Below are 26,147 nucleotides of genomic sequence, written 5' to 3' on the forward strand. Positions count from 1 at the left end.
GTCCAGCACTCTTCCCTAAAATATTAAAGTCTGTTTCTGCAGCATGTGAAAATAGCCCTGGACCTTGAGTCAAAAGACCAGGGTTTGAATCTTGGCTCTAACACCAACCTGTGTGACCTGAGAGAAATCACTTCACCTAGCTAGAACTCAGTTTCTCTCTCTGTAAAATGGGCATTGGGCCACATGACCACTGGGGTCTCTTCTAGCTATTGTTCTCTGTTACTTACTAGTTGTGTGACTCTGGGCAAATTAATTAACTTTTCTGAACTTTTCTTTCCTCATATTAGAAAAAAAAAATCACAAAAACTGACATTTACAAAATGTTCCAACACGCTTTACACACATTCTTTCATTTAAGCCTCACAACAACTTTGTGTGGTAGAGTCTACGAGTTTTATATCAGCCCCATTTTAGAGATGAGGAAACTGAGGCTTAGAGAGGATCAGTGATTTGCTATTAAATGTTGTGGGTGGGATTTGAACTCAGGTGTTGCTGACTCCTAGTCCAGGACTATACCTATTATGCTAAAATAGGGAAGATAATTCTTTCACTACCTGCCTCACAAAAACTTAAGGTGAATGAGCTAGCATTTGAAGAGCTATTTTATTGGAAGAGACATTACAGTCTTGTCGGCCTAGAGGCCAAAACCAGGAACCAGGACCAGGAGAAGTTGTAGAGAGATGGATTTAAGCTTAATACAAGACGAAACTTCCCAATGATTAAAGCTATCCAAAAGTGGAATGAGCTTACCTCAATAGGTGGCGAGTTTCCCATCACTGGAAGAATTCAAGCAGAGATTAGATGTTACCTTATGTGGCAGAAATGATGTGGGGTAGAAATGTTGTGATTCTAGAAACCACAAGTACAACTAATATGGATAAGTTTATATTAACAATGCAAATGAGGCACCGAGCTCTTAAAGATCATCTGGCACGGGCCTCTCACTCTTTATATGACAATAGCTAACATTTACGTAACACCGTAAGGTTTGCAAAGTGCTATATTTATTTTGTTGTTATTCAGTCATATCCAACTCTTCATGTCCACATTTAGAATTTGCTTGGCAGAGACACCAAAGTGATTTGCCATTTCCTTCTCTAGTTCATTTTACAGATGAGGAAACCAAGGTCAACAGGGTCAAGTGTCTTTCCCAGGGTTATTAGCTAATAAGTGTCTGAGGTCAGATTAGAACTCAAGAAGATGAGTATTCCTGACCCTAGGCCCAGTACTCTACCTACTTCACCACCTACCTTCCCTGATAATAGATGGATAGATGGAGGGATGGTGGAGATTGATAGAATACTAGAGAGATGGTGAATGTAACTTACATATAAATGTAAATATATATATATATATATATATATATATATATATATATATATATATATATATATAAATGTGTATGGGTGCGTATAAGCGCACACACACACACACACACACACACCCTCAACTGATTCTCACAACAACGCTCCGAGGTGCACGCTATCATTCATTTTACAGGTGAGGAGACTGAGGCTGAGGTTAATAAATGACTTCTGCCCAGCACCCCACAGCTAATTAAATATCTAAAAACAGATCCAGACTCAAGTCTTCCTGACTTCAACTTCAACACTGTCCACTGTGTCACTCTCATATCATAGGTTTAGCTAGAAGGAACCACAGCAATCACTTGATCTAAACTCTTCATTTTATAAATGAGGAAAATGAGGCCCAGAGGAATTAAATTACTTGCCCAGTCTGTAGGTGGGTAGAATAAGTCCCGACTCCAAATCCAGTGCCCTTCCATGAAGAAACTGAAGGCTGGAGATGGTGAGCTACTTGTCCGAGGTCATATAGCTACTGAATGGCCTGACCTTGATCTTTGTTGTCCTAAGCCAATGATCTTTTCCTGATACCAGGATTCCTTCTTTAATGAATACGGTTTATGACTTGTTGTAATTAATATGCGTAGCTGCAAAAGGCTAAATACCAGGTCACAGACTAACACATCCTATGCCGTAATCTGTAATTATAACCCACTCTGAGGATCCCAATACTCTCTCCGCAAGCCCGCTGACCACTGCTCCAGATTCCCATCTGGGTACAAACCCCAACTCTGACATTTTACAGGACATGACCCTAGTTAGCTCCCTCCCCCAATGCCAGACCTCAGTTCTGTCATCTGCAAAATGAGGTAGTTGCATCAACTGCCCTCCGAGGTCCCTTCCAGACTTATATTTGAGGGCTGTGAGATGACACGACTGCCTTCCCATCCCTCTTCCACCCCCACCATCAATGCCTATCAGCCACCAGAGGGCAGACAAGACTGAAGAAACTCAAATAAAACTGTTATTTAGCCGCTCTGGTTTCCTCCAAAAAGTTTTGGTGGCAGAAACTGAAACCACTAGCTGACTCTGATCAATATTCCAAAGGACTTGTGATGAAAAATGCGATCTACCTCAAGAGACAGAACTGATGAACTCTGAGAGCAGAATGAAGCATAACGTTTTCACTTTTTTTTCAGTATGTCTAATATGGAAATGTCCACGATTTCACAATGCATAATTGATTACCATATTACTTGCCTTCTCAATCGGTGGGGAAATGGCTGAAGAGAGAGAATTCAGAACTCAAAATTTTTTTTAAAATAGAAGGTAAAAAAACACTAAGTAACATATTGTTGATTATCTGTATGATCCCCACTGCTTCCATTGGGAGGAGATGGATGTAGTCTGAAGAAAACAAGAGAATGACCCTATTAACAGCTTACAAATATATTACTAGGCTATCCTTGTGACCAGACAGCCTAGTACAGGAAGGAAACAAGCATGTATTAAGTGCCTCCTACGTGCCACGCACTGTACTAGTGTTTTACAAATATTGTCATTCGACTCTCACAACAGCCCTAGGAGGTAGGTACTATTATTATCTTCATTTTACAGATGGGGAAACTGAGGCAGACAGGTGAAAGTGATTTGCCCGGAGTCACACAGCTATTAAGCGCCTGAAGCCAAATTTGAACCAAGGTCTTCATAAACCCCAGGCCCAGTGGTTTATGTGTTATGCCACCTAGCTGCCAGTACAGTGGAAATGTCTGGATTCAGAATCCAAAGCCCTGGGTTCAGATTCTTTCTCTGCCACCTAACAATGTGTTTAACTTTGGGCTAGTTATTTCACCCCCGGAAGTCTGTTTTATCCTTTGTAAAACTATGACGTTACTTTTCTAACCTAACAGGGATAAGATAAAGTAAGAATGATATATGGAAAGGGGTTGGGGAATGGAAAAGCTCTTATACATACGTGAATTGTTACCTCTACTGAACACACGACCCGGAATGACCTTAAACCACTAGAGGGGAAATTTAGGCCATACAACAAAGGTTAAAAATGTGGAAGGTTCTAAGCATGAAATAAATAAACTTAGAACCCAACTGTTTTACTTGCCAGGTAAGACACTGAAACCCTCTGGGTCTTATTTGTAAAAAAAGGGCTGTGGACTAGGTATCCTTCTTCATGGCATCATAAATATAGGGGTGATTGAGCCCATTGCACTCATTTCACAAAGGTCTTCCACTGAGCCCAGTCCACTTACTATTTCAGACAAACCCAGGGCAGTGATGGTCACAAACCTCCTCCTGTCAGAAGAGGTAGGATTTGATCCAGTTCTTTGTGCTCCAAAGCTGACATGGTACAATGGAAAGAGCCTTAGATTTAGAGTAAAAGGACATCGGATTCAAATGCCAGCTCTGCTTGTGTGAACTTTTATAAAATGAGGTTGGACTGGTCAGAAGATCTCGAAGGTTCTGGTCCAAATGAAATCTAAGAACAGTATTGACTCTCATCTCTAAAAAACCACTTCAGTGCCAGACCACAGACAGTCAAGTCAACAAGAAGCATTTATTAAGCACCTACTGTGTGCTAGGCACTGGGCTAATAAGAGAAATAGCCCAGATTATCTACAATCTTCCAGAAATGTGGATATCCCACTGAAACAGCTGTATTTTAAGTGCCAGCCTGGGTCACGTCTTCTATTCCCACAATCACCAACCTCTTTAGGCTCTCATTAAAGCCTTAGACTGTTATAAATACTTTCCTAATCCCTCACCTTCATAATCCATCTCATGTACTTTGCCAAACTAGTCCTCCTGATACACAGGCTTCATTATGGCATTCTTCTGTTCAAAAAATTCTAATTGTCTTCCATTGCCTTCCAGGTCAGTCAGTAAGCATTTATTAAGCACCTACTATGTGTCAGCAAGTGTACTGGGAATACACAGAAAGGCAAAAACATGTCCCCAGGCTCAAGATCATATTCTAACAGGGGAGACAACATTCAACTAACAATGTACATAGAAGATGCAGAGGATAATCATGGAAGGTATTCCTCAGAGGGAAAGGACTAGCAGCAAAGGTAACTGGGAAAGGCCTCTGGCCAAAGGTGAGATTTGAGTAGAGTCTTGAAGGATCCTGGGAAAGCTAAAAGTGAGGGGTGAGGAAGTAGAACATGCTGGGAATAGGCTTGCCCACGGAAACAGCACAGAGAATGGAGATGGGGTGTACTGTGTGTGACGAATAGCAAACACGCCAGTTGGGCTAGATGGTAAGAGTGGATAGAGGAGAGTCAAGTGTAAGAATATTGGAAAAGTAGGAAGGGACCAAGTTGTAAAGGGCTTTAAATGTCAAGAGGATGTTATATTTTTATATTTTATATTTTATCCTGGAAGTAAGAGGGAATCCCTAGAATTTATTAAGCAGGACAGGAAACATGATCAAACCTGTGTTTTAGGAAGGTCATTTTGGCAATTAAATGGAAGATAGATTGGAGTAGCAAGAGATGAGGCAGGGAGACCAATCAGGAGGTGACTGCCACAGTACAGGAAAGAGGTGAGGAGGGCCTGTTCTGGGGTGCAGCCATGCGCCTAGAGAAAAGGGGATGTCCACAAAAGACACTGAGAAGGTAGACAAATTTGACAACATACTGGATATTTAAGGTGAGTGCAAATGAGACATCGAAGATGACTCCATTGCATTCGCGGCCCTCCACAATCTGGCACCATCCCTGCCTGCTCCAGCCAAACTCTATCCTCTTGCCCCTCTAAGCAGGCCTTGTACTCTCTCCTCTCTATGCCCTTGCTCATGCTGTCCTGTGCATCTGGAATGCCCTTCCCTTTCCTTCTGTGCCAGTTAAATTCCTACACATTCCTTTAGATCCAGTTCAAAGGCCACTCCCTCATGAAGCTCTCACTGAATGTGCCCCTCAGATTTTATGTGCATTAAAGACATGCATGTAAGTAAGAGCATGCACTATAGTTCCCTGGGCCCAACTAGACCATAAACTCCATGAGGGCAGGGGGACACATCTTATCAAAACTTTGTATCTCCATCACTGCCCAGTTCAGTGCTGTACACAAAGTAAGGCACTTGAGAAACATTTGTTGAATTCAATAGACACAAGATTTTCCTAAAGATCTAACAGACAGAACCCAAAACCCATTAAGTGGAACTGATCCATTTAAGCCTCAATGGTTCTAAGGCACTTAGTAAATGCTGGTCCTGGAATCCTGTTTCCCTAACACCCAGGGTTTGTAGCCTGTTATGAGGTTGACGAGAACCAGGGAGGAAGGAGAGGTCAGTGGGGAATTCTGGGAGGCAGAACCCAAATACCAAGAGATATTGAAGGCAGAGATCCTCTTTTCTTCTCCCAAACCCAGGGCAAGCCCAACAATTACATAGCAGAGGCTAACAGAGAGTAAATCTATGAAGACGAGAGAGAGGCGAGAGGCTTTCAAATTATTTTTGTTATTTTTCTCTTCGTTTCTGTCCCCAAAGACCCATTATGTCACTCCATTCCCCTGCCCTCGGTCATCACACGATCTTCACAGTCTTGAGCATGTCCGATAGGACATATGTACTATCGAAGCCCTTCCCTGGTCTCCTAAGTGTCCTTTCCAAGGCCTGGGCCATCTCCAGGAGCTCAGGGGTAGCCAGCTTATGCTCGGGCTGCAGCTGGCAGAAGAGGATCTCATTGACCTCGCCCTCAATCTGCCGTACGTAGAGCAGAGGGAACACCTTCTTGAGTCCAGCCAGCACTGAGTCCTTCAGCCCTGAGTCTCGACACACCAAGTTCAGAATGAAGACACCTTCAGGGTAGAGAAGAGAGAAAGTGGGCAGGGGGGTTTCAGCCTAGGGATAGAAGCACTTTACATGTATCACACTGATCCTTACAATAACCCTGAGAAGTCGGTGCTATTATTATCCCCATTTTACAGTTGAGGAAACTGAGGCAGCTAGTGTCTGAGGCTTGATTTGAATTCAGGTCTTCCTGAGTCCAGGCCTAGTTACCTCTCTAGTGAACTAAAGGGCTAGAAGGAATATTGTAAGAAGCAAAACAACAACCACTCCATCAGAGGAAAAAAGAGCCCCTTCCTTTAGCTCCGCTCCCCCTCTACACTACCCATACCTTCTTGTGTTAAGATCCCTTTGACGTTCTGCAGAAAAGCATGGTCCACAAAGGCTGGAGGTGGGCAGCTCATTCCCACCGTTGGGTCCTTGCTGTCTACATCAAACATGATGACATCATAGCGAGCTTGTGCTGGGAAGAAGAAAAGATTGGCCCACAATTAACAGAAAATATCTGGCTAATAAAATATTCCCTGAATTCCTATAACAAATATTCTTTGTGTCTGGCTTGGGGAGAAGGTGAAGGATGAGGAAGTAATGAGAGTGCAAGGTCATGTGTAGAAAGAGATGGTGTCACAGGTATCTGCTACAGATGGACTACGTGAATACATTTTAAAATAAGCCTATGTTTTTAGAGGCAGCTGGGTGGTGTAGTCAACAAAGCACTCAACTTAAGAGACAGGAAGATCTGAATTCAAATCCATCCATAGTAACTTACTAACTATGTGCCTCTGAGTGTTAAAGTAACTTAAGTTCTTTTGCCTCAGTTACCTTCCTTACCTGGAAAATAGTAAAGAAGAACACCAACTCACAGGGTTGCTATCAAGTGAGATAATATAAGAAAATGCCTTAAAAACCATAAGGCATTATTATATAATGTTATAACATTAACTATCATCATGAGTCATTTCACTACGAAAGGGAACTACCGGTAAGGAGTTCACTCACTTAACCAATGTACATCAATATCTGATCTTAAAGTATTAATGACTTATCTGGGGAACAGTGGTGGGGAGGGCACTGAGAGGTATGTTATACAACTTGCTTAGGGCTTCACACAGTCGGTGTAAGAGACTCCAAATCCATCTCTCTATCCACTAGCTATGTTGCATCTCATAGGAACACATGTAGGACATGATGTGACCACAACATAACTGAAACCACTGGGGAAAGGCACCCAGAAATAGACCATCATGCAGACACGAACAACTGTCTATACTTTAAGTAAAGATGCTCAACCAGAAAGGGGAAACTTAAATCAAGAAGCTTTGGGTAGGATTATGTTCTTAAATCTAAGTCAACACATCCTACTTGGTTACTTGAACAATAGTTACCAATCAATCAATAAACACTGATTAAGTGCCTACTATATGTCAGGCTCTGTGCTAAGCACTAGGAACACAAAAAGAGGCAAAAAACAGTCTGTGCCCTCAAGGAGCTTATAATCTAATATGGGAAATAATATGCAAACAAATATTTACTTTCATAGGGGTAACATTCCTAGAAAACAGTGTGAAAGCCAAAAATGCAAATGTTGATACATTAAGCCTATCGGAAATAGGAGGGAGGTCAAGTTCCCGAGACCACTAATATTTAATCACTAGATATTGCTGAAAATACACTTTTCTGCAAACAATTCTTTATAACTAAACATTAATTCTGATAATACATACTTTTCCTAACACAGTAACCATGAAACAACTCATAGATGCAGGGGAGAGGAGAGACAACACTGGATGGGATGGGGAGGGGCGGGAGTGGCAGTGTCAGAAGAAGCCCAAGGTAAAAAGGGGGAACCTGTCATCTCTAAGCTCCCTTTCCACCACCTCTGAGCATCAGGAGCCCAGCAGCACAGACAGCCGGGAAGGCAGGATACTCGCTTGGCAACATCAGCACTGCAAATGTGCACGGTTGCCAACGTGAAAGTGAAAATGAGGTTACTAATAAATCACACAAATGCTTTAAGTCACGAAAATTAAATATGCACATGTCGAGAATCGACTGTATATACAGGATAAACAGGAAATCATTGACAGAGGGAAGGCACTAAAATGAAAAGGGGGTGGGAAAGCTTCCTGTAGAAGGCTGAATTTCAGTTGGGACTTGAAGCCAGGGAGGTCAGTAGGTAGAGCAGAGGGAGGAGAGCGTTCCAGGTATAGCGGATATCTTGAAAAGTTAATGGAAAGTGAATGACCGAAAGCTCCAACACTATGAGAAGATGCTGACCTCCACTAGCAGGGGGAGCTTCCTTACCTGGGAGGTCACTAAACCAAAAAAGCACAGACCCAGTCCCTATGAACCCTTGATTAGTGAGTTGATGACCAAGTCTGAGATATTTCCTAACCATCTTAGTACTAAACAGATTCTCCATGCCTCCAACCCAATCCATTTACTTGACCCACTCATTTGAAGCCAAGGACGACATCAGACAGCAGTGAACGCATCTTCAGTGAAGTCTGAGAACACGGGCTTATGTAGTAAGGAGGTGGCATGTACCTGAGGACTCCCATACTAAGCAAAAGAAGTAAAGGTACATTTCATCCCGTGGGAACGTAACCCCAGTGACCTGGACAAACACTCTCTTTGCCTTTTTCAAGGTTGTTTTTTTTAAGCCCCAAGATTCCTGGGAGGCAATCAAGAGATCCAGTACAATCAGGCAACTACAGAGTACAGAAATGCCAAATGCATATTTTTTTTATCACAGCAATGAATTTTTTTTTTCATTGCTAGAGCAAAGGTGAACCTTAACCCTGCCCCTATTCCAAATTCCACTTCACAGGAGATCAACCTAATGGGGTTTTGCTATATCTTTGGTCCATCCCTTTGTCACTCTGCCAAGCAACATCTTATCCATCTGGCTACTCATCTAGCTATGTAGATTTCAGGGCACTAGGGTTGGTGGGCTCATTTCCAGGTCAAAGTAAAGACCTACAAGTGTGGGATGAATGACACATCACTTTTCCTAGAAGGTTAACCCTCAAGGTCTCTCCTAGTCCTGGAATGCTCAGACATGCTCCCCTCAAAGTTTTCTTACGCCAATACCTTCTCTGGCCAGGTTGGTGATGTAGTCCAGGCCATCTGCAATGTGAACTTTCATCCGGTCACTTTGGGTGAAGCCAAACCAGCGGGTAGCTACCTCCAGCATGGAAGGGTCGATCTCCACAGCATCCACATGAGACTTCAAGAAGTGATCATGGATAAAGAGGGGCAGGCTACCGCCACCCAAACCAACCACCAGGAACGACAGCGAGGCCTCTGAGGTGAAACAATGAAACGTCACTCTGCTGTCCCCTACACAGAGAGTCTCAGCCCAACCCTAGGGAACATGGGGACTGGGGGATCTATCACGCAAAAGGTTTCATGAGGAAAACGCTTCGTAAGCTACAAAACATGACATGAACTTGAGCTGTTATTGCCTTCTTGGCCTATATGATCATAATTTCTGTTCTAAATTTCAACAGATGGATTTTTTAAAAGTAGAGATTTATAGTGACAGAATCATTTCTAATACGCAAGCAATGTAAGTATATCTAAAAGAGTAACTGGAAAACAAAAATGTCAAAACCTTAACATTTTGATGGATTTGTGATCTCATCAGAGTGTGGACAACCACCAACAGTGCAGATTGTAACCCACCCTTGCCCTCTCATCCTGGATAATTCTTGTTCTAGTCTACCAAAAACTCCTCCCTAGGAGGGTACCCTCAATGTCCTTGGGGGACTCGCCTCTAATTCTTCTTATGTGGATACCTAGGGATCCTGAGAGCCGTCCTCCATTTATCTTTCATTCTGGCCAAATGCCACTATGTCTTATTTTCCAGTCACCCATTTTTCTGGTCAGGTCCTTTAAACCATTCTTCCCATGCAACTGACAGAAGAACTATGCACCTGGTAAAGAAGAACAACCCTGAGCTCACTCTCAAAGGGGAGAAGCAGAACTGCCCAAGTCACAGAGGGCACGAAGGCTTTCCAAAGTCTCAATCCCCCCAAAGAGAACTGCCTAGGGAACTCTCCTATACCTTTCATGCAAATTCTTCCCTTAATTACTTTAACAAGCTTTTAGATCCCAGCAGGTCAGACCCTGATAAACTGCAGAGACTGTGGCATTCCATGGCTTGCAGTCATAACAGGAAGAATATTGGTGCTATAAGAAATGCCTCTGCTTCGTGAAGAAGCTTGGGTCATATAAAGCACTGCAGTTTCCCAAAGGCAATCCAAGCTGCTCCCTTCCCTCCTGCTCAAATCTAGCCTAGTTCATTATCCATGCACAATGTCTACCCAAAGTATAAAGACTGACAGACCAGCTCTATGGATTATCCATTCAACTCTGGTCCATTCAAGTCTGGTCTGTGGCCTCGAGGTCACATGTAGCCCTTCAGATCCTCAAGTGTGGCCCTCTGACTGAATTCAAACTTCACAGAACAAATCTCCTTAATAAAAGGGCCACACTTGAGGACCTAGAGGGTCACATGTGGCCTTGAGGGCACAGGTTCCCCACCCCTGGTCTGGACAAAAAGCATTCTTCATTCACTTGGTTTTTCCTGTGTAGATAGGCCAAACTCTTTGGAGTAATTATTGAGCTCACTTGAGAAATTCTGCAATATTCAAGGGCTCAAAACGTTTGTAAGGTAAACAAAGAGAGACAGGAATTCAAAAATAAACGACTAGTATGTGTAGCAATTTTAGGGTTATATAAATTTGAGGCTAAACTAATCCAGACACTCATTTATCTGAAGAGGAGTTGGATATAGTGTTCAAAGAAACACACACACAATTATGTCAGTCCATATATTTTTGTTGTTCAGTAGTTTTCTCAGTCTCATCCACCTCCTCATGACCCGATTTAATTTCACATACTAGATACTAGAGTGGTTTGCCACTTCCTTCTCCAGCTCATTTTTACAGATGAAGAAACTGAGGCAAACAGAGTTAAGTGACTTGCCCAGAGTCACAAAGCTAGGCAGTGTTTGAAGCCAGATTTGAACTCAAGAAGAGGAGGCTGCCTGACTCCAGGCCTAGGACTCTATTCTATCCACTGAACTACCTAGCTGTCCACCAGACTACGTACGTCATTCTCAAAAAGGCACAGAAGCTATTGGTATAATTCTGAACATTTGTTCCTTAAACTAGATGACATAACATTCTAATATCATAATCTTCTTTATGAAGAAATGAATGAAAAAGCATTTCATTGCTCAGTATGTGCCAAAACTGCCCAGATAGCAACATATTGGTTCATCAAGTGTATACATATTTAATTGAAGCAACCTGTACGTTTAGGGGCAAAAGGCCTGGGGGAACTCCCTGTGTGGAAACTCCCTCCATTCATGAGAATCAACAACTTCTCTGTAACTTTTATTCTTGGAGAGTTGCCTGGCCCCTGAGAGGTTAAGTGGCATATGTCAGAAGCAAGCCTTCAATCCAGGGCTTCCTGACCCAAAAGCCTATTCCTCTACCCACAAGGACACTTCACTTGGCCACTCCCCATACAAATATAATGTTTTAGGCAGCTCTCCCTGTCCCAAATTCTTTCATTCATTCATTCTCTCTCTCACCTGGAAGCATCCCTGGGTTTTTCAGCAAGGCAAGCCCAGCAACCATGGCCTTGTGGTGTTCACAGCACAGAAAACTCTTATCAATGGGCTGACTCTCAGGCACAGGAGGATTCTCTAGAGCATCAGCTGGCCGGAGTTTCTTCTTATCCTTTTTCCGCTTCTTTTGGGCTAAGGCATGATGGGAGCAACAGTCAGTCAGTCAGTCTACAAGTCTTTACCAAGCACTCAATATGTGCCAGGCAACCAGTGGTGATGCAAAGAAAGGCATTAACAGGCGGGGAGACCTGGAAAGGCCTCCTGCAGAAGGTGGGATTTGAGCCTAGTCTTGAATGAAGCTAGGGAATTAAGCATTAGGGAACAGCATTCCTACAATGGGAGACAGCCAATGCCAAGGCCTGTAGACAGTACACAGACCAGGGGTGGGGGACCTGCAGCCTCGAGGCCACATGTGGCCCCCTAGGTCCTCAAGTGCAGCCCTTTGACTGAATCCAAACTTCACAGAACAAATCCTCTTAATAAAAGGATTTGTTCTGTAAACTTTGACTCAGTCAAAGGCCTCAAATCACTTTCCCATGAGGTTTCATGTGTCCTTACCAACATCTCTGTGAGTCAGGAGGAAGCAGCCTCATTTATCTCATTTTAGAGATTATGAAATGCAAACAATTTAGAGTGCAGTGACTTGGCTGGGGCAGAAAAAGCTGAAAAGTTCTAAAAAGAAAGAAGTTCTTTTTGTTGTTTTGTTTTTCAACTAAGACTTTTTAAAAACAATTGTCTACTGAGGCCTGAAACTGAACCAGAAGGGGAGCTTTTCAACAAAATTGAAAGAGAGGGGCCCCTTCTATGGAAGCTGCCAAATAGCTAAACAGGGGATATGAAAAATATATTTGAATTTGGACTGGGTTAAGGCCCAAGACTTGTTACAAGCAGACTTACATCAGAACAAGAGCACAAATACACAATTATAAAGAGTTCTTAGACTTTTTCCCCCCATAGTCCCCTTGGATGACCAGGATATAGGACTGTGTGATACAACAGAAAGAACACTTTTTGGACTAGAAAATCAGGACACTAAATTCCATTTCCGGGACTGCTACTAAATAACTAACTCAGAAAAGTAGTCAGCTGCTCATTGAATAAAGTATTCAGGCAGAGGAGGCTAGATATTGTAAAATAATATCCTGTGTTAGAGTAACTTCGGAATAGGTTACCTTTCAAATCAACAATTCTGCAAACTGGAGATTAAGTTTCTCTTTCAATAAAATGAAGATGAAAAACAAACAAATAAATAAATAAAATGTAGATGGAGGGGAAGAGGAGAGAAAGGATACAAGTCACAGTAGTCAGTGAGATGATCTGCACACAAAATACCTGAAGTTGCCAAGAGGAGAAGCTCTTTAAAACATGAGGCGTGCTATCAGAAATGATAAGCAGGCAGATTTCAGAAAAACCTGTAAAGACTTGAATGAACTGCAGCAGCGAAGTGAGCAGAACCAGCAGGATGTTGCACACAGTTAACAGCCACACCATGCGATGACTAACTCTGATAGACCTAGCTCTTCTCAGCAACACAAGGATGTAAGACATCTCCAAAGGCCTTGTGATGGAAAATGCTATCCACATCCAAAGAAAGAACTATGGAGTTTGAACATAGATTGAACCATACTATTTGCTATTTTTTTTCTTCTGTTGTGTTTTGTTTCCTCTTTCTGGTGGTTCCTCCTATTGGTTTTAATTCTTACTTACAACATCACTAATGTGAAATATGTTTAGTATAAATGTATATGTATAGCCTGTATCAATTTGTACACCATCTTGGGGTGAGAGGTAGGGAGGGAGGGGGACAAAAAATCTAAAACTCAAAAGCTTATGGAAGTGATCGCTGATAACTCAAAATAAGTTAATAATAATAATAAAAAAACATGAGGTAGTCTCACTGTAATATTTACTCTCTCATTACTACTACAATCCGAGTAGACTGCCACCCTCTGGAACATTCACTTTTCCAAGGGCATATACTCCATGAATCCACCACCTTGATTGTCTTTAGCATTCAAGAGTGTCACTGACCTATTTCATTAAAATACTAGCATTATTAATAAAGTGACTAATTGCCCAGAAAAAAATGTGAGGCAGTATCTTTTTTTGTGTGAACTAATATCCCTGCTTTTCATTATGGCTGAGAAGTCCCTCATTCAAGGTCAGGGCAAACACCAACACCTGGTTCCTTTATCACCTTGATCCACTGACAAGAAGAAAATCCTAGAGCCATCAGGCCCCACCTTTAAGCTTTACTTTTTGTTCCATCCCACTTCTAGTTGTCTCCAACCCACCCTACGCCCAAAGACATGCTAGGCCCACCCTCATGCCACTATCCTGGCCATAGGACCCCTACCTCGATGAGGTGTATCAGTCAGCAGCCTGGCTTCTGACTGCACCACATTCCTGTTGCTGAGAAAGATTAGACGTCGGAAGTAGTGCTTGTCATCCCCCTGGACGTCCTCAATGACATAGTCACCACTCAAGGAACTACAGTCTCGGTGCTGAATGGTCCGGACCCCAATGTCCCCACCAACAGACAAGAAAGGCACCTGAAGGTAAAACCAGGTAAAGGAATTAATGTGGTTCACAAGACCAAGTTATCCCAAAAAAGTCAGAGACAATAACTGCTTCTTGTATGTGTATGTGAGAATAGTGAATGAGGAAAGAGAGTAGAAGAAAATACAGTAAAGGACTATTAAATGGCCAAAGAGAATTTGAAATGGTAAAATTCAATGTTAGCAGGATTATGAAGAAATACTATTATTTTTGGAGATACCATTATCATGGAGAAATAACATTATTATTAACACATTTTTACAATAAGGGAAGAGATGAGAACTGGTACAATCTTCTGTCTACTCACACAGCCACTACTGCTGGCTTAAGGTACCATCAGCTCTCACCTGTACTACAGTGAAAGCTTCCTTATTGGTCTCCCAACTTCCAATTTCTCTGGCCAAAGTAATTTTCCTAAAGTACAAGTTTTTGGGTTTTTTCCCATAATCAAGTGACTGCTTCTTGCCTTCAGGAGAAAAATACAAACTCACTCTGGCTTTATTTAAAGCCCTTCACAATCTGACTCCTGCTGATTTTTTCAGGCTTTTAACATGTATTACTCCCCTTCCAGCACTGACCCATTTTGTTATTCTCTGAATTCATCATTCTATCTCCTGCCACTGTGCCTGGAATGTACATACTCCCAACTTCACACCATAACCTTAGAATCCACGTTCCTTAAAGTTCATCAGAAGTGACCCCCTCAGGAAACTCCTCATGCCCACCCTGGTTGTTAGTGCTTCCTCCCTTGTCAATTTATCATGTATACAGTTAGCTGACAGGCTGGTCCCATGCTAGGAGTAAAGGATGACAGGATGAAGGGTAGACTACTCCACAGGTACCCTTAGAATGTCAGGAGAAAGCAAGGAAGACCACCAGCACGTTGCGTGGATCTTCTATGGTGAACCGGTAAGAGGTCACAGACAAGTGTGGCATAGGATAGGCAAGCCAGAGAGACTGCAAATTGCACCATGGAAGGGAACTCTCAGATCAGGGAGATCAAAGACCCATTTGAGTGAGAGAAGGGTTATCTTTTTACAGTTAGGATCTTTCAAGTAGAATGTATGGAGAGGAGCCATTGTCTGTGCCTTTGCACTCCAATCTTCTAAGTGCCCTCATAGAGTTGATGTTTAACATTTGCTTGTTGGATAAGATCTTTCTTGGAAAGTAATACTGCATTAAATGATAAGAACTATATGAAATTTCATAATCTTTGATTCAAGGATCACATTATTAGGACAACACCACAAAGATGCTATTAAACAAATGCTCCTATCAGCTTTAGATATAGTAGTAAAAACAAAAACAAACCTGGATGCAACCCACACGTCCAAGAACTGGGAAATGGATGAACAAATTATGATGTACTGAATCAAGCAAGCATTTATTAAGCACCTACTTATGTGTCAGTCACTATAGTAGGTGCTGGGGACACAAAGAAAAAAAAATGTAACTGCCCCGTCCTCAAGGAGCTTACATTCCAATGAGGGGAATGACACACATGTAAGTAATACACAATATATGTGGAGTAAATACAAGGTATATTCAGATGGGAGAGACTAAAAGCTGCAGACAGAGTCTCATGAAAGAGACTACATGTGGCCTCGAGACCGCAGGGTCCCCACCTCTGTTAAAGTAAAGGTCCAATCATGTCACACCCCTCCTCAAAAAACTCTAGTGGGTCCCTGTCCCCTCCAGCATCAAATACAAAATCCTCTGGCATTCAAAGCCCCTCATAACCCAGCCTTGATACACATTCCCAGCCTTCTTACGCCTTCCATCCCCCCTGCACTCCAGATCCAGTGACAACGGCCTCCTGGCTGCTCTTCCAACAATACATGCCTTCTCTCATCTCAGAGCATTTTCACAGGCTATTTCCCATGCCCGAAATCCTCTCTCCTCATCTCCACCTTCTGGCTTCCTTCTAGTCCCAGCTAAAATCCCGGCTTCTACAGGAACCCTTTCTCAATCACGCAGCTCTGCTGCTTTTGCTCTGTTATTTCCTATTCACTCTGTACATGGCTTGTTTGTACCTAGTTGTGGCTTGCTGTCTGCCCACACTTGACCAGAAGTTCCTTGACATCAGGAACTGCCTTCTGCCTTTTGTCTCCTCAGAGCCAGCACAGCGCCTGGCACATTACAGGCACTTCCTCAATGTTTACTGATTAACTGACCATGGTAGCATAGCATTTAATAAACCTAAAGATTTTAGCTACTGGGCTAAAGACTCAGTACTCAACAAAAACTTCCAGGAAAACTGGAATCCAGTTTGGATCTGGATTTTGGAAAACTAGAAAGCAGTCTGGAAAGCTAATACTAATAGAGCGATTTAAGGTTTGCAAGGTACTTTACATATCTTATCTCATTTTATCTTCATAACAACCCTGATATGTAGCTGCTATTATCCCCATTTTGCAGATGAAGGAACTGAGGCAGACAGAGGTTAAGTGACATGAAACATTTACAACAGAATATGATCTTCCCAACTCTAAGTCCAGTATTCTTCCTACTATGCAACCTCGCTGACAACAAACAGGCCTAGACCCAAAGAGATCAAAGAAGGAGGAAAAGGTCCCATATACACAAAAATGTTTATGGCAACTCCTTTTGTAGTGACAATGAACTGGCAACTAAGAGGGTGTCTAACAATTGGGAAATAACCAAACAATTGACGGCATAGGAATGTAACGGAACAATACTGTGCCATAAGGAGCGACGAAAGGGACAGCTTCAGAGAAATCTGAAGTGATGCAATGCAAAGCGATCAGAATCAGGAAAACAATTTATATAATAACAATAACACTGCAAGTACAGTCTTGAAAGACTTAACCACCTGATCAACACCATGGCCAACCACTATTTCAGAGGACTAATAATAAAGCATGTTTCCTATCTCCTGACAAGAGAGGTGATAGACACAAAATTGAGAATGAGACATGTCTCTAACTACAGCCAAAATAAAGATCTGTTTTATTTGAGTATACTTACTCGTTACAAAGGCTGCTATTTTGTTTTTTAACCTGGGTGTGGGAAGATTGGGGACAGCAAAAGAAAATAAAAATGGCAGTGGGGGGGGAGAAAGAAAAGAGGGTTTTCATAGCTTTTAAAGAACTGAACAGAAGAGATCAGACGCAGGGTTAGGTAGACACAGGCAAGCAGGAGAGCTCTGAAACCAGCATGTGGAATTCCACGTATAATTCTGAAAAGAAATGCATGCTGTATGTAATGGAGATGGAGGGTTTCATTTACAATCCTCTTTTTCTCCTTTTTACATACAGAAATATTCATGTTTGCCAAGCTAAAAAAATAACCCACCAAATGACCCCTGGTTTTGTGTTCCCATTCAGTGAGAAAAGGCTACACTCTAACCACAACATCCAGAGCTTCCCAGGAAGAATTCTAATTGGCAACTAAAAGACCTTAATCCCAAGGTCTGGCCAAGAAAGACAAATGAGTTGTTTGGTCAAACAAGACAGTCTACAAAACAGACTGGAAGTCTGGATACCGGGATTCTACTTTCTGATTTGCCACTATGACACTAAACTTTAAGATGCCTCAGTTTCCCCACTGGTGACGTAGAGACAAAAATCCTCGCCTGTATATTCATTCATTGCTTGTAGTGAAGATGGACCAGGATGGAACAAAAATGCTCAAATCCTAATTGTGGACAAAGGTCAAGCTTTTCCCAACTAGTACAGAATGTTAACCTGCAGTAAATATGACCAAGCTGAGTTTTGTTTATATCCCTTCCCACACCCTCAGGCAGAAGTGCCCTTGAGTCGTAAAATAGCCCAAAAAGGCCAGGAAAAGAATAGAAAATGAAAAATGTAGGGCCTGGCTGATCTACAGATTGGATCATGAGATTATAGATAGACGTGAAGATAGAAAGGGCCTCAGAGTATCTAGTCCAGTCCTTTCATTTGAAAAATGAGGAAACTGAGAGTCAAAGTAACTTGACCCTAAGTGACTTGCCCAAGGTCACACAGGTAGTAAATAATAAAGTCTGGATTTGAACCCACATCCTCTGATTCCATGTTGTGTTCTCACTCTCCTGTCACACTGCCACAGCATCACCTCTGAGAAGACAGGTGGTAGGCATCATATAAACACAAGTTATTTGAGTTCTCAATGAGGGCAACAGGATCTCCCAGGGGCAAGGGAAAGGTCCCTTCCTGGGCCTCAGTGGCTGTGGCAGCAACATTACCTGCTGCTGGGCTGGCAGCCCTGGAGGTGCCAGCTCCATGACTTTCCCTGACAGCTCAGCCTGGATGCTGTCCATGCCTTGGTAGTGCTGGTCCCTGTGCAGGGCCACTATGATCAGTCGCCTGAAGCCCGCACTGGCTGCCAGCTGCTTCCGACCTTCCTCCATGCCAAACAGCCACTCTGTCTCTCGGCCCTGGGGAACTGTAAGAAAAGGCTCGGTGTTAGGGGTACTAGGGACAACGTTTACACTTAGAGCCAAGACGTACCTCCAATGACACGGCCCAAAATGCAGCCTACCTTGGGGAAGCAAGGGGCCCAAGAAACTCTGCCGCTGTCCCTCACTTCTGGACCGGGCCCAGATCGATTCTACACCACACCACAATAAGAGGGGCTATCATTCTCTGGGATGCGATGCACTGAACAAGTCAAAACAACCAGGTGGTAGAGTTGGTGCTCCAGTGCCTTGACCATTCATGCAGCTGCCACACTCTTGGGCCATTATCTAAACCTAATCAGAAATTGTGCTCTCGTAAGTGCACACATTCACTCAGTCTTCTGTCTGTGTTAGGAATACCATCCCTCCCTCTTTCTGCTTGCTGAAGGCTCACCTAAGCTTTTAAAGCCCAACTGAAGAAAGAATCCCCTATTCACCAAGAACTGCTGGGAAAACCAGAAAGCAATCTGTCATAGATCAGAGTTAGGCCAACATTTTGATATACCACTGAAAACTAAAAATGGATATGACTTGAAAATTAAAGGTCATATCATAAAATAACTGGAAGAGAACCAGACCAGGATGTTTTTGTAGCTATGGCTAAGAAGCAGAGCCTTAAGCAAACAAGTGACAGAGATAATTAGAAAAGATAAGACAAATAATTTCAATTACATGAAATCAAAATGTTTTTGTACAAATAAAATTAATGCAAATAGGATAAAAAGGGAAGTGGTCAACTAGGAAGAAAAATCTTTGTATCAGCTATGATATCCAGGGTATATAAGTAACTAACAAAAATATATATGACATAAAACCATTTCCCAATAGATAAACAGTCAAAGGATATAAATAGTTTTCAAAAGAAGAAATGCAGGCTATTAGTAATAATCAGTCGATCATAAGCATTTATTAAGCACATATTATGTTCCTAGTATAAGGGTTAAGTGCTGGGGAATCAAAGTCCAAACTAAGAGTCTCTGCCCTCAAGGAGCATACATCCTAATGGATGGAGAAAGCTTGTAATAAACCAGGATACACAAAATACAAACAGAGTAGAAGGAAGACTGATTAAAAGGGGAAGGCGTTAATAGCTGAGGGGGCTAGAAAAAACTCCTTGCCAAAGGCAGAATTTGAGTGAAGACTTGAAGGAAGCCAGAAATACTAAGAGGCAGAGATGAGGAGGGAGAGCATTCCAGGCATGAGGGACACCTGCCACAAATAGAAAGGGATGGAGGATCCTGGTGAGAAATAGCAAGTAAATCAGTAGGGCTGGACCATGGAGGACATGGAGGGCAGTAATGTGTACAAAGTATAGGAAGATGTCAGATTGAAGAGTTCCAAGCGCCAGTGATTTATACTGGATCCTAGTGGTAACTGCCAGTGGAGTTTATTAAACAGAATCATAATATAGTCAAACCTTAAGCCTTAGTAAAACCACTTAGGTTGCTGCATGGAAGATGGATCATTGTAGGGAGAGAGACTTGAGGCACAGAGATCAAAATAAAGAGGCTACTGCAATAGTTCTGGAGGAGCTGATAGCAGGTGGTGTGAGGCGTGAAATGGGAACATATCCAAGAGCGACCATAGAGAAAGAAACAATAATATTTTGTAACTGACTGTTATATGGGGTAAGGGGGAGTGAGAAGTCAAAGGTGACACCTAGTTTGAGATCTTGGGTGACTGGCAGAATGGTGGTGCCTCCAAGGTTAAGGGGGAAGTCTAGAAGAAGGATCATTTTGGGGGGAAAGACAATGAGTTCTATTTTGGCTATGTTGAGTTTGAGATACCTACAGGATATCCAGATTGAAATGCCCAGTAGGCAGTTTATAACAAAGGCCTAGAGCTCAAGAGGGAGGACCAGACTGGCTATATAGGTCTGGGAACCATCTGCATAGTGGTAATAGGACCCAAAGGAACTAATGAGATCAACAAGTAAGATACCAGAGAAAAGAGAAGAAAATCCAGGACAGAACCTTGGGAAGCAACCACAATCAACAGAACGTGACCTAGATGAAGATCCAGAAAAGGAGAAGTGGCCAAACACGTAGGAAGAAAACCAAAAGAACAAAGCCACAAAAGCAACGATTTGAAAGAACGTTCCAAATTGCTACTAATAAAAAACTCTGAGGTTCTACTTCACACCCAGAAAACTGGCCAAAATGTCAAGGGAACAATCAGTGGTGGAGGGACTGGGGAGCAGGCATACAGGTGCGCTGTTGACAGAACTATGTGAACTGATATAACCACCATGGAAAGCAATTTGGAATGATGAAAATAAAGTGACCAAAATGCTCACACCACCTGACCTCAAAGATTCTACTAGGTGTAGATATCCTCCCCCCCCCAAAAGGGTTTCCCCAAAGTCTTCGAGTAGTTTTTAAGCCATGAAAGCTTTTAAACTAAGCCAAGACTTTTGAGACACCCTGTATGTACATACGGTAGAACTTTCTGTGATGACAAAGAACTAGAAACAAAATCGACGCCCACCAATTGGGGAATGGCTAAACAAACTGGTACATGAACTTAATAGATTAATTAATATGCTGTAAGAAACAATGGCTATGAAGAATACAGAGAAACAAGGACTTATGCAACCTAATGCAAAATGAAATAAACAGAGCCTGGAAAACAACATACACGATGACTACAACATTGTAAGTGGAAAGAACCACCACAAAATAATCGAAACCAAAATTATAAAAGCCAAACACGACCCCAGAGAAATGGGAAAACACCTCCCCCTACCTCTTGCAGAGGCTGAGGTCCACTGGTGGAATACTCTATGTAATTATTTTTCTGATGCACGGATCAATTTTACTGATTTTCTTCTTTTTATTTAAAAAATCCTTTTATTTATAAGAACCCTAACAGACCCCTCAGATTTCCCACATTTTGTTTTCTAACTTGCACTTAGCTATAACGTAATATTGTTCATCTAAGCTAACTGTAATTTTTTTTATTCTCCTAACTAAACTAAACCCCATAAGGGCAGGGACTGTAGTTTATCACAACTTTGCATCCTTACCAGTACAATACCTAGTAGAATGTTCTGAACACAGTAAGCACCCGATAAATATCTGTTGCTGTTATCTCTCTATACATACCTCATGTTCAAGTCAAATTCCATTACTCACCAAGAGCAAAAGCCCAGAGGTCTTTCTGATTGGAATTTTCCTTCCTCCACCCCTGCCTGTCAAGATCTTACCTATTCTTCAAATTCCATTCCCATTCATCCCCAGATGGAGACGGTCCCTCCTCTAGCCCCCCAGGACCCTGGTTTGAACCTCTCTGTTGGCAACATGGTACAATGGAAAGACCACAGAATGAAGAGTTAGGAAACTGAGGCTCAAATTCCAACCCTGCTACTTACCTCACAGGGCTACTGTAAAGAAAACACTCTGAAAACCTCCAAAAGCACTATGTAAATGTCAGTCATTATTATTCTATCAATTAACACACTGGTCTGATCCTCCTTCAGGTCAAGTTTCCTGAAGGAAGAGATACTGCACCTACCCAGAGCACCACAGTGTGGGGCAAACAGGCCAGGGTAAGATCTCTATTTGGATGGAAAGGACCTCAGAGGCCATCTTGTCCAATGCCTCCATCTCACTGATGAGGAAGTGGGGCCCAGAGAGTCAGTGACCTTGTTTAAGGTCACCCAGGCAGCAAACAGCACAACCAGGATTTGAATCTAGGCCCTCTTGCTTCATGTCCAACACTCTTTCCTCCATAGCAGGATTCCTATTTCTATTCATCGAGCTCCCTTAAATACTCAATAAATATTGTTGAAGAAATACAATGAATGAATGAAAGCCAGGTGGTGCAATAAACGGAGCACTGGGCCTCAGGTCAGGAAGACCTAATTTCCAACCCAGCTTCAGGCCCTTATTAGCTGTGTGACCCTGGGCAAGTCACTTGGCTGCCCTTAGCCTCAAGTTCCTCATCTTTAAAATCGGGATAATAATCTCTCAGTGTTGATAAAATGAGATGTCTGTCAAGCGCCTTGCAAACCTTAAAGAGCTATATAAATGCTAGGTATTATTAGTATTTACTCTGCTTCATTAAGTACTTAATAAATGTCTGCTCAAACTATGAATGAATGAATGGATGGAGGGTCACTCGTTTGACAACAAATAAAGAAAATTTAAGTGACTAGAGCTTTCCCTCTGTTAAATGACTTTCCTCCTGATGTTTACTCCTCGTATGACCTTCAACAAGTCACTCAATCTTTGCAGGCCTTAGTTTTCTCATCTGTAAAATAAGGCAGATGGACCAGATGGTGTTTAAGGTTTGTCCCAGCTCTAGATCTCTGAGCCAAGGAAACCAGGCTATACATCAATGATGGTTATACACCTCTGACTACAGCACCTAGGGGACCTTGTGATCCGGCCTGAGCTCTATGTTTGACCCTCATTAGGACCTACTTTAGTGTAAACGTACATACATACACCCCAACAAACCAAGCCCCATTTTCTTGAAAACCAACCCAATTAGGAAAAGCAGAAAAGGATCTCAACTCACTGATGAAAATGGCAAAATGATTGTCTCTGGACAGCTTCACAGTGGGGGTGTCCACAACATGCAGGGTGTAGCGTGGCTCCCCGGTGCTCCCATCACATAAATCCAGGGACACACTCCCAGGTCCAGCCTTTCGGCTCAGCTGGCTCCGCAACCAGGCATACCGCTGCCGTTCCCGTACCGCCTCTGCCAGCCGCTCGGTGTTCTCCAGCCGTACAGGCTTGCCTTGTTCCTGAGCACAAAGCTCAAGGATCTGAAAGGCAGAGCCAGAAACTGGCCTGAATTTGGTCATGATGAATGCAAAGACAGGCAGGGAAAACTGCGGCTCTGTCTCTGATGACTGGTTCTGGCTGTTGGTTACTTGGTGCACTCTTACCATCCACCCTTCCCTGGAGAAGTGGCCCACAACTTTCTTCAAGATGTGAGTCTGGGCCAGGGAGATGCACAGATATCGACCTCCAACCTGCAGCACCCGGCCCACCTCTGCCAGCATCCTGTCCACCTTTTCCAGGGTTTTCTCTTCCTCATCTGTCAGGACGGCATCCAGGGTACCCTTGTCCAACACCACCTGAAAGGAGGCATCAGGCAACTCCATTTTTGTCATGTCCATCTGCAGGAAACTCATCTGAGGCCGCCTGCCAGCATTGCGTTCTTTCATCTGCTTGATGACTACCTCACTGATGTCAATGTTCACAATATCCTGGTAGCCCACATCATAAAGCTGTTCACTCAACTCTGAGTTACCACATCCAACCACCAGCACCTAAAAAAGACAAAGGATGGAAAAAGGGCTCTTCTGAGAGAAGACCTAGCAAAGGAGAAAGCTTTTCAAGCTGGAGGTGAATAACCGTTGACTAGGAGAGGGACAAACTGCGCTAACATCATGGTGGGGAAAATCTACAAGGGTTCTTAAATTATCGGGATTTCATTTTGTCTGTGACATTAGAGAAACTAGAGATTACTTCCAGAGAACAGAAAGATAATCTCATTTGATCCTCACAATAACGCTGGGAGGTAGGCGCTATTGTTATCCCATTTTTACAGATGAGGAAACTGAGGCAAGCACAGGTTAAGTGACTTGTCCAGGGTCACACAGCTATTAAGCATCTGAGTGCAGATTTGAATTCAGATGTGACTCTAACGTTCTATCATATCACACTGCTGAGTAAAATGAAGTAAGCACCTACAATGTGCCATCACTGTGCAAAGAACTAGGTGAAAAGGTGAACAAGCATTTATTCAGCACCTACTAGGTGTCACACTCTGTTAAGGGCCAGGGATACAAAAGACAGGCAAAAGACAGTCAATCCCTGCTCTCCAGGAGCTCATAATCTAATGAAAGGAGACAATCAATAGGCATTAATTAAGCAACGAGTATACGGCAGACATGGAGAACAAACATTTATTGTGCGCCTACTGCATACTGAGGGGGAAAAGGGAGAACAATGCATTTATTCAGCACCTTCTAGTACCAGACTCTGTGCTAAAGGAGAACGAGCATTTATTTAGCACCTGCTATGCAATGCCAAGGCAGTCCCAGCCTGGGGTCACGGGGGGGGGGTGGGGGGGAGCCTCCCCACCGCAGGCTCCGGGCGGTAGGCAGAGAAGCTGCGGGTTCCCTGCCCCCACCCCATCCCCCCAGTAACAGCTGAGCCCAGGCCCGACACCCGAGGCTCCGCGTGCGGGGCTGCCGGCGGCCACGTGGGCGCGCGTAGAGGGGGGAGGGGCGGCCCTCCTTTACCTTGTCCTTGGCCTTGATGTACTTGTGCAGCACCCCGCACAGGTCCAGGTAGCTCCCGTACCACTCGAAGGCTTTCTTCCCCCGCTGCTGAAAGAACTTCTCCCAGTAATCCGCGGACCCGAATTCCCTGGAGCTTCTGGGCAGCAGATTCATGGTCCCGGACCAGCCACCTCTGTGGACAAGAAGGGTCCGCGGTTCTCCGTGGGCACCGCGGCCTGACCCCGGCACCGCGCGAGGCTGGGGGACTTGGCTTTCCCCAGAGGTATTTTTCTCCTCCGGACGCTCCCTTCCACGCGGAGCGACCACGCACGCGCGCAGCGTGGAGCGGCAGACTAGGGCGGGATCACCGACCACTGGGGACCCACGTTCCCCAGCCTCCCTCCCCCAGCCTCGCCGCACTTTCTCACAACTCGATTTTAGAACATTGCAACTCTTTCCGGGTTCGCCGCGTCGCGATTGGTCTGTTAACCGGACCATCCTGGCTTCTCATTGGCCAGACGTTTTCCTTTTCCGGCACCTCATTGGCTTCACCTCTCCTAGCGGCAGTCTAGGGAGGGCTGGTTAAGTGAGTGATTGACAGCCGCTGGGCTGGGGGCGGGGCTTGTACAAGAGCTGGCCTTGCGTGTAAGTCGGCTTCTGGAAGCCCTGAACCCCCAGGGATGGGGAGCCCGCCCAAAAGTAGTGATCGCTAGTAATATCCAGCACTTATAACCCTGGCTTCCTTCAAGTCCCAACTAAAATCCCATCTCCCATCTTACGGGGAGACTTTCCCAAACCCCTCTTAATTCCATTCCCTTCCCTCTGATAATTATCTCCCATACATCCTGTATATAGCTTGCTTTGCATATGTTTGCATGTTGTCTCCCCCATTAGATTGTAAGCCCCTGAGGGCAGGCACTGTTTTTTGTATCCCCTGTGCATAGTAGAAGTTTAATGTTTATTGAATTGAAAATAATAATTATAATAACTTAACATTTGTAGAGTGCCAAGCGCTTTACAATTTTTATTTCATTTCAGATTTTACAATTTTATCTCATCTGAGCCTCACAACAAACCTGGGATTTAGGTGCTGTTATTATCCCCATTTTACAGAAACCAAGGCAGACAGAAGTTAGTGACTTGCCCTTAGTCACACAGCTAAGTGTCTGAGGTAGAATTTGAAC

At 43.4% G+C, this 26,147-nt stretch overlaps 1 protein-coding gene across 2 annotated transcripts; it reads right to left on the reverse strand.

Moving 5' to 3' along the window:
• Positions 1-5,759: 5,759 nt before the first annotated feature.
• On the reverse strand, positions 5,760-25,419 carry METTL13 (methyltransferase 13, eEF1A N-terminus and K55). Of its 2 annotated transcripts, XM_020970499.2 has the most exons (8): positions 24,985-25,419; positions 23,247-24,006; positions 18,513-18,712; positions 14,106-14,301; positions 11,714-11,881; positions 9,202-9,414; positions 6,440-6,571; positions 5,760-6,119 (listed from the first exon to the last, which is right to left on the reverse strand). In XM_020970499.2, the coding sequence occupies exons 1-8, from the start codon at positions 25,135-25,137 to the stop codon at positions 5,845-5,847; spliced, it is 2,097 nt and encodes a 698-aa protein (XP_020826158.1). In that variant the 5' UTR covers positions 25,138-25,419; the 3' UTR covers positions 5,760-5,844. The 2 variants fall into 2 exon arrangements, with proteins under 2 accessions (XP_020826158.1, XP_020826159.1); XM_020970500.2 differs by lacking the exons at positions 14,106-14,301; positions 18,513-18,712.
• Between the last annotated feature and the right edge of the window lie 728 nt (positions 25,420-26,147).

Source organism: Phascolarctos cinereus, unplaced genomic scaffold, assembly GCF_003287225.1.
Source record: "Phascolarctos cinereus isolate Bilbo 61053 unplaced genomic scaffold, phaCin_HiC Scaffold_5;HRSCAF=322, whole genome shotgun sequence".
NCBI classification, from domain to species: Eukaryota; Metazoa; Chordata; class Mammalia; order Diprotodontia; family Phascolarctidae; genus Phascolarctos; species Phascolarctos cinereus.

Excerpts from the sequence above, each read along its gene's own strand:
- METTL13 (XM_020970499.2), bottom strand. The coding sequence starts at position 25,137 with ATGAATCTGCTGCCCAGAAGCTCCAGGGAATTCGGGTCCGCGGATTAC. Across the intron at positions 24,007-24,984 it reads ACATCAAGGCCAAGGACAAG|GTGCTGGTGGTTGGATGTGG; the intron begins GTAAAGGAGGGC and ends TGTCTTTTTTAG. Across the intron at positions 9,415-11,713 it reads AAACCCAGGGATGCTTCCAG|AGGCCTCGCTGTCGTTCCTG; the intron begins GTGAGAGAGAGA and ends GTTTCACCTCAG.